Below are 9162 nucleotides of genomic sequence, written 5' to 3'. Positions count from 1 at the left end.
ATCTGTTTATTCAACTGGTAGACTGTTCTCTGTTTGGGGGAAGGTCAAGTCTGGACCTGGTTCTAACTTGCTAAGAGAGCTGTCCTCTATTTAGCCAGAGTCTGAGGAGGCATAGGGAGCATTGGTCTTCAACTTAAGAGACCTAAGATTGAATCCTGACTGACATTAACAATGTATACTACCTTAATTAACTTCTCTAGATCTCAATTTCCTCATCTGTAAAATTGAACATTATAATTCTTCTACTACCTGCCTATTGTTGAAAAATCTCTTTGTAAGGAATAGGACATCATATGAATGGGAGTTTTTAAATGACAAAGAACACTTGGACCTGAGGGGGCTGGGAGGAAGTAGTTTTATTGAGAGGGAGGATGACCAGGGGTATGTATGGAGGACTATAGGTGGGGAAAGAGACTGGGAAGAGAAAGACCTGAGACTTCTGAGTGGAATGTTGGGGAAGAAGGGATTAGAATTAGATTCTCATAGTCTATGTTGGCTGATCTCAGGCCATTGTTTCATCTCCTTGATAAAGGTTATACTGGGGTGTATAGGTAGACTGGCGGCGGGGAACAATTCCAGGGCTATACATAGATCCCAATGGCCAGTGGCGGACAACATGGCGGTAGGACACAGCCATGCAATCAAAGTAGTTGATGTTCAGCTTACGAGCAATATGGCGACCCAGGAATTCCAATTGCTGTAGAGGCAAAGAAAGGAACACGATGAAGAAGAGACAGGTCTTATCTGAGGGGAGCAGGGGCCCAGAAAGATCTAGAATTTGATTTCTCAGAGCCTAGACTTAAGGGAGATGAGTCTTTGGTCCTGGTTCACTGTGTAACCTTGGAAAAGCCCTTTCTTTTCCTTCTCTGGGTCTATTTTCTCATGTATAAAATAAGGATGGCAGGGGGTTTGAGGTTGTTCTCAAGAAGTTTTAAATCTCCCAGGACTGTGAGAGGCATAGTGTGAGCTAAGGAGTTGGGAAATGGAGGCATTCTAGGCCCTCCCCTCTCCTGGATGACTGATGAGCAGTGGAGCTACCTGCAAGAGGGTCCTCCCAGTGGCTCACATTCCTAGTCCCCAATTCTTATAGAAACTAGGGTCCCCACCCCTAGACTCTGGCCACGTTTTTCTATCCAGGAACTCAGCATGTATGAAGCTGAATGAATGGTTGATATGTGTTAGACAAGGCACTGTTTGTCGTAAGTCTCTGTGTGTGACCCGACATCTCTTACTATCCCACCCTGTTACTATTTCTTTCCCTGTTGCCCTCTGACTCTTCCTGTCTACCTCATTCCCTAACTGAATTTCTCTTTCTTGGCTTGTTTCACCTTCTTTTTGTTTTGTTTTGTTTTATTTTTGAAGGGTGGAAGGCAAGGAAATTGGGGTTAAGTGACTTGCCCAAGGTCACACAGTGACCTTGTCAAGTGTCTGAAGCCACATTTGAACTCAGGTTCTCCTGACTTCAGGGCCAGTGCTCTATTCATTGTATCACCTAGCTTCCCCTTGTTTCACCTTCTTACTCTCTTTCTTTCTTTGTGACCCTGACTCTCCTTGTCACTCCATCTGTCTCACCCTCTCACTGTCCTTTTCTGTTTCTCTTCTATCTCTGCCTTTGTGTCTATGTGCCTCTCCTCCTCTTATTTTCTGCCTTCACTTCTCTTTTTGTCTTCCTCTGTTTTACCTTCTTGTTCTTTCTCCATCTCTTTGTTGTCTGCTTCTTCTTTCCCTTTCTCTCTATTCCTTCCTGTCACTTTTTCCTGTCTCAGGCCTAAATTTTTATAATAGTCTTTTAACTGATTCCCCTGCCTCAAGTGTATCCTATAAAATGATGCCAAATAATTTTCCTTAAGCACAGATCTCACTATGACTCCTTTACTCAATCAACTTCAGTGGTTTCCTATTACCTCTAGAATAAAATATAAACTCTTTTGTGCAACTATACAACCCAGCCCCAACCATTATTTCCAGCTTTATTGGGCATTGTTCTCCCTCCTGCATTCTATGAATTAGCTAAATCTCTTTCTCCCTGTTCTTTGCACACATTTATAATAACAACAATAATAATAAACATGTTGTTTAATATTAGGTGAATAACTTACAGTAATATATTCATAATAATATCTATAGCACTTTAAAATTTTCAAGGAGCTTTGCAAATATTTTATTCTTATAATCCTGGGAAGTAGGTGCTATTAATACCCCCATTTTACAGATAAGGAAACTATCTCCCATCTCCAGGCCTTTGTACCAAGCATCCTGCATGCCTAGAATGATTTTTCTCCTTATCTACACTTCACAAAGTCCCATTTTTACTTTAAAATGGCATTTTCTGAATGAAGTCATTCCTGATTCTGAACTGCTTAGAATCCACTCCCCATCAAGCTACCTTGCATTTATGTACTTTATAATTGTTTGCATTTATTAGCTTTATATTTTTGCTGTGTATAATTTTATGTATTCTCATTGTCTCTCCCATTTCAAGTAGGGATTATTTTGTTTTGTTTGTACTTGTATCCCAACTAGTACATTTCCTGCCATATAATAGACACAGGCTGATTGATTGATTGACTGATTTGGTCATAAATGATTCTCATTTAAAAAATCTAACCTATGCAACTGGGTTATCTGATGCAATGAAAATGATTAGTGATGTGAGAGGCCAGAGGGTCAGGTGGGGAACCACGGTGTAAAAAGATTAGGAGGGGGGAGTGGATATCACTGGAGGCCAGAGAGTAGAGATCAGCAGGTGATCAGCAGGTGAGGGGAGAAATCAGAGGAAAGTCAAAGGGTCAGGGGAGGTCAGTGAAGCTTGAGAGATGAGTCTAGGGGTGAAGTCCTTACCTCATAGTGCTCTGACAGCTTAACCAGTACCAGTGGCTCCAGCTTGTAACCACAGAGGACCAATTGGAAGAAGCACCTGCCATAGGCTGCAAGAAGAGGAGGGAATTTCCAAGCTGCCCTCACAGTCAAGGACTGTCCTTTTATCTCCCCCATTTAGAAGTAAAAGAGGTCCTGAGACCTATCTTCTGCCTTCTGTCCATCCCAAACCCTGTCCCCTAACCCTCAGTGACAATCCTCGACTCCCTATCCCTGCCTCTTACTTCATATCCACGTCCTAAGTTTTTTGACCCCGTCATCAATTTTCACATCCCTGTCTCCATCTTCATCTCCCTGGTCTTCGTCTTAGGACCTTCTGGTCTCTAGCACCTATCTCAGACATGTTCTCAGATCTCTGCCCTCATCATAATGTCCTGACCCTATTATCAGCACCCCAGCTCTAACGATCCCTTCTCCAGAATCCTGTCCCTGTTCATAACTCCCTGTCTCCATTCCCAACTTTAACGCATCATTCCCCACTTTCCACTCCTAACCTGAGCTCCTTGTCTTTTTCCAACTTCCTAATTGTTCTTGGTTCTTCCAGCCCAGTTTCCCAAACCCACTCTTTAGTTCTTAGAATCTATCCTGAGCACTGAGTTTCTCTGTCCCTAGTCCCATAATCCTACCTTGAACTTGGTGTCTCCATCCCTAGGTCTCTCCAGGTGCCTGTTTGCAGTTTCCCTTCCCAGTCCCTACCTTACTGTTTCTTTATTCCTAGACCCTTGTCCCTGTCCCCAAGTGGGTCCCCACCTCCCTGGTCAGATTCCTTGCTCCCCAGACATGTCAAATACCATCAGATCGAAGGGCAAGGCGGATGTAGATGCGGTGCAGGGGCCCTTGATAGACAGAGCGGCCCTGGATGGAGAAGTGGTACATCCCACGAGTATGATTCAAGACCAGGCGGCGCCTTGGCAAGGATGAGATTGCGAGCCACAGACCAATGCCAACCCCATAAGCAGGGAAACCCCATGTATCCTGATTCTGCACCTGTAGCTCCAAGATTGGTAATGGATGGACAGAAAGGGGAGGGTGGAGATGGAAGGTGGCAGAAGGTGGGTAGATGTGAAAAGCTAGACAGATATAAAAGGGCGTATAGGGAAGATGCAAGAGACAAAACCAATGTCTCAATGCAGCTTCAGCTTCATCCCTGAGGACAACTCCTTTTAACAGTTAAGATTACTACTCATCCACATTTTCTCATCCTGTGACATACTTGTCTGTATCTTTTCATTGGTTCTCCCACAAAGAATCTACCAGTGTGCTAGAGGCTTCCCTTTAGGTCTTTTAACATTCTGTAGGAGCCAATATAGTCCTTGGTCTGGGCATCTATTATCTCTTATTCTGGCTGGGGGACTAGCCTGCCTCCTTTTCCAACCCTACATTTCCTGGACTGATATCTTTTATGCCACTTCTTGTAAACAAGTCATTCTATGACCTAATTGTGCCCACTGGGCATACCGGGCATCTCAACATTGTCTTTGGAGTCATATACAATTTTAATTCTTCTAAGATTGTGGTGTTCTATGGTTTAACCTCCATACTGACATACTGACATTAAAAAGATGGCGTTTGTGTCAGGGAGGAACTTGGGATCACAGGAAGTGCTGTAGGACTTCCCAAATTCAATCTAGCCCACTCTCTTACTCCTATTCAACTCTGAGTTCAGCTCCTTGTCTATCAGAAATTCTTTTTTAATATGTATATGCTAATGATCTAACTCAATGTACTAGCCATCCAACTGCATGTCATAGTTTGAATGATAGGCATTTCTCATCCATTTGTTTTTTGTGTGGATTGTTATGCCAATCTCCTTTAAGTGGTAATGTATCTCCTTAAGGAGGCTCTGCAATGATCAATGTAGGTACAGAGGAGAAGGTCTAATGTTTTCAACACAATGTCATTCATAAACAGAAGCATCTGGAAGACCTTACCATTTACAAAGAACATCCTCTATGACAGCTACAAACCATTTTGACTTGCATGACTCCCTGTTTTATGAATCACCTGATATCAATAAACAACATCATTAAATAAAGCCATGATTCCATAGGAGGAGGAATCCAGGACCTCAGATACTTACCGTCTTTGTGACCATTGCCAGACCATCCTGGGTCTGAGTTTCTTCAACTATATAATGGGGTTGACTAGATGGCTTCTGAGGTCCATTTCAGGTCTTAAGTAGACAATCGTATTATTTATAGGGGAATCTGATTTGGAAATTACACTGGTAACACATCAGTAATGTCATTTGCAGCCTAGAAACAGTTAATTTCATGTGTGTGTATGTGTGTGTGTGTGATGTTCAGTGCTTGTCATACATGACCTTTTCTGATTCTCTTCTTGAAGGAAATTATCTTGATTATATAACTTCGTGTCTTTTTGAGCTCACTAATAACAAGAATGTCAATATAATGTGGTTCAGTATCTCCGGCTGTCTATTGACTCGATGGTCACTAGACTGAGATCATTTAGAGCACCAATAGTTAAAATTAATCCTTATAGATGGTCAAAAAGCTGTCATTCTTAACCCACTCTGTCCCCTTTACAGCAGTCTGCCATCATCATTGTAGAAAGGGAAGGGGTCCATCCAGGACCAGGAAACACTTGGTATTTTTCTTTGATACATGAATTGCTATGAACAGAGAATTAATCACCAATTGGCCAAACTGCTGGTGATGTATCACTGTACTTGACTATGCTGGATCTCTGAAAAATGTGCTTTCATCTACTAGGATCACATCTGGTATATATCAATGCATTGTCAGTACATAGCTTGTTAGAAATGACTTCTGCAGCGACTTTTAAGAATGTAAGTTCTCCATACCAGGATGAGACCTTAGAGGGGAAAAAATTACAGACAATATTATTGCCAATGAAAACAAAATAGTGACTGAGAAGACATTAGCAGCTACTGGCCCACATGGCTACTTTCTCAGTTTTATAAAACCTCTGTGAAATGGACCATGCACATATCAAGGGTAACTTTGATAAAAATATAAGAAGGGAACAGTCAGACTTTTAAAGAACAATTTTCCCAACAGACCACATCTTGGGTCAAAAACTAATTTTGATGTGGGTATTGTTTATGACTTTTTCTTTTGCTTTTTGGAGGGCAATTGGGGTTAAGTGACTTGCCCAAGGTAACATGGCTAGTTTTTGTGTTAAGTGTCCAAGGCTGGATTTGAACTCAGGTACTCCTGACTCCAGGGCCAGTGCTCTATTCACTGCCCTACCTAGACTCTCCTTGTTCATGACTTTCAAGAAAATATTTATTTCAATAGAACAAAGTGCTTTTTTAAAGGTTCTCCTCCAACCAAGTGTCTCTCCCACACATAATGTCAGACAAGATCCTTTGATGGACACAGTCACTGAGATAACTTTGTTCAGTGATTTTCTGATTACCATTATCAAGTGAGGCATAAAATAGAGACATATACTTGATAGGGTAGCTAGGTAATGCTGTGGTTAAATCACTGGGCTTGGAATCAGGAAGATCTGAGTTCAAATACAACCTCAGACACTTATTAGCAATGTGACTCTGGGCAAGTCACTTAATTCCTGTTTGTCTCTGTTTCCTCATCTGTAAAATGGAGAGACACACTGGAGAAGGAAATGGCAAACCATTTATCTTTGTCAAGAAAACCCCATTGACAACATCTATCAGGTCACTAAGATTTGGACACAACTGAACAACAACAAATGCTGGCAACTAGAAGGTGCTTGATATTGTCATGGAGAATACTAGAATTCTCTAGTCTTCCACATGAGGCAGCTGGTGGCTCAGTGGACAGAATACTGGGCCTGGAGTCAGGAAAACCTGAATTTAAATCCAGCCTCAGATACTTCCTAGCTATGTGATTCTGGGCAAGTCGCTTAACTTCTGATTACATGACAAAATGGACTCACTGGCGACCAGGTAGCACAGAGAGTAATAGCACCGGCTCCAGTGTCGGGATGACCTGGGGATCAAATCTGGGCTCAGATACTCAGCAACACATCCAGAAATAACTGGCCTTGTAACCTTGAGCAAGTTACTTAACCCCGATTGCTTTAAAAAAAAAATGGACTCACTGGATCCACTGGGGTATATGGCAAACTTTGCTAGTATCTTTGCCAAGAAAACCCAAAATAGGGTCATGAAGGGTCAGACATGACTGAAACAACTGAACAAGCGTCTTCAAGATGTTCCTATTTGTGGGTGTTATTGGGTCAAGAGGGTCCCCAGTTATAGACATGGCCACTCCATTGGCCTAACAATTCACAAAAGAAAAACTAAGTGGATGAAGGATGTTTATTGCCTAGTATGATGTGTAGTTGGATAGGCAACCCATAGAGTTCATCTAGTAGTCTACAAATCTTGAACAGGCATGGTAGATGAGTAATGATTTGGAACCAGAATTAAATAGCAAAAAGAGAGTAAGTTGGGCTGTATTTGGATAGTTGCACAATGCTCCCAACTTCATCCTTGACACAAAAACTCATCTAAGTGGCTCAGTAAATGAAATGCTGGGCCTGGAGTCAGGAAGACTCCTTTCCCTGAGTTCAAATTGAGCCTCAGATGCTTACCAGCTGTGTGACCCTAGGCAAGTCACTTACCCTCTGCCTCAGTTTCCTCTTCTGTAAAATGGAAACAATAATAGCACCTACCTCCCAAGGTTGTTGTGAGGATCAAATAAGGCAATATTTTTGTGAATTTTGCAAAACTTAAAGGCATTGTATAAAATGCTAACTATAATTATTATTATCTTCTTAACACATTATCTTTTTAATTATCTTCTGGTGATCTTATATAGCAATGAATCATGGAATATTACAGTTTGGGATAAATCACAATTTGTGAGTGATACAAAGGAGCACAGAGAGAATTATAATATATGGTACATCTCAGGAGGCAATAGCATATTGCCAAAGATGACTTGACTTGATGGCAAGAAGTGGCATAAAGTATAGTGATCCAGAAAATACAAGATTGGAAAAGGAGGTGGGCTCGTCATGGAGCCAAAATGAGAGGCAACAGATACACAGCCTGAGGGCTTCATGGGGAGCAGATGTGGAGGAGATGGGTGAGAATGTGGGAAGAATATGAGGGAGGAGTCAAAAGAGGGTATACAGACTATATATAAAGGAGATAAATGGGGGAGGTATGGGAATTCAGACCTTTCTGAAGGTTCCAACACACATGAGTACAATGCAGATCAAAAAAAGCAAAGTCCCCTTCCACAAGTTGTCCTGATAGTATTCTAGCACATACACTGTGGGAAGAGCATGTGAAGTGTTAGATCAGAGCTGTCTTCTGCCCCTTCCCTACTCCAGTATTATTAATCCCTCTTGTCCCCTCTTGTCATCTGAGCCCTTCCCAATGACTCCTCTGTCTCCCAGGCCCTCATGTTCCAATATCCAATAAGACCTTGTTTCTCCCTCACTGCCCTCTCTCCCCAGTGCTCCCAGCACCCTGCTTCACCATTAGTTTGCTGCCGAAAGAAGGGATAAAAAGGATTTTTCTTGAGTTTCTTGGCAAGATTGCGTTCAGTGCTAAAGTAGCCAATGTCCCATAACTCAAAACCATTGCCCACGCTGCCGCTGCCAGGGATACTGATGGTCTTGGGGGACTGAAAGACAAAGACAGGTCATGACGAGAAGACAGGGTCACCAGAAGTGGTAGGCAACATTGGGAAAGGTCTAGATTTGAGCAGTAGAAGAAAGAAGGTGGTAAAGGGCAGGATAAAAGGAGAGAGGATGGAGGGTACAGAAAGAGGTTAAGTGTACAGGATGAAAATAGGGATATGGGGTAGAGGACAGGGTCACATGGGGAGGATAGGGTTATAGCAGGAAGAATGGGCCCCAAAGGTAAAATGGACACTTAGAGAGAAGATGGAGGTCAAAGGATGCGATCATGGGGTAGATGGGATAAAAGAGAGAGCAGGGCCACTGAGAAAAGATTAGGTTAGAGTGGGCATTTTGTTCAGTCCTCGGGTCTAGAACATTTCTGGACATACCTGAAAGAGGCTGTTCATGATTACAGGTATTGGGGGAATGGAACGGCAGGAAAAGCAACTATCAAGACTGAGGGGCTGGCTGGACAGAATAAGGTGGAGGACAGGTTCTAGAAGGACAAGTTGAATTCTAAATTGTCTGAGAGTTCTAGAATCACCAGACCTTGTTCCTTGGTGTAAGTTAGAATAATCTTTCTCCCTCCTATTCATAGAATGACACAGAAAATAAAAATTGGAAGAGATGTCAGTAGCTACCTAATCCAACTGGCACCTGAACAAAATTATCTCTAAA

General features: G+C 42.2%; 1 protein-coding gene across 1 annotated transcript; it reads right to left on the bottom strand.

Annotated features, from left to right (window-relative positions):
• Positions 1-341: 341 nt before the first annotated feature.
• On the bottom strand, positions 342-8891 carry TMEM249 (transmembrane protein 249). The gene is made up of 6 exons (XM_069096979.1): positions 8874-8891; positions 8339-8504; positions 8035-8129; positions 3669-3864; positions 2842-2927; positions 342-697 (listed from the first exon to the last, which is right to left on the bottom strand). Exons 1-6 carry the CDS (start codon positions 8889-8891, stop codon positions 503-505), a joined length of 756 nt encoding a protein of 251 aa, XP_068953080.1. The 3' UTR covers positions 342-502.
• Positions 8892-9162: the final 271 nt, after the last annotated feature.

Source organism: Petaurus breviceps, unplaced genomic scaffold, assembly GCF_028583685.1.
Source record: "Petaurus breviceps papuanus isolate PSGF00001 unplaced genomic scaffold, PetGlider_PUasm1.0 350, whole genome shotgun sequence".
NCBI lineage: Eukaryota > Metazoa > Chordata > Mammalia > Diprotodontia > Petauridae > Petaurus > Petaurus breviceps.
Note: the sequence above shows the minus strand (reverse complement) of the source record. Positions and strands in the feature narration are given on the sequence as shown.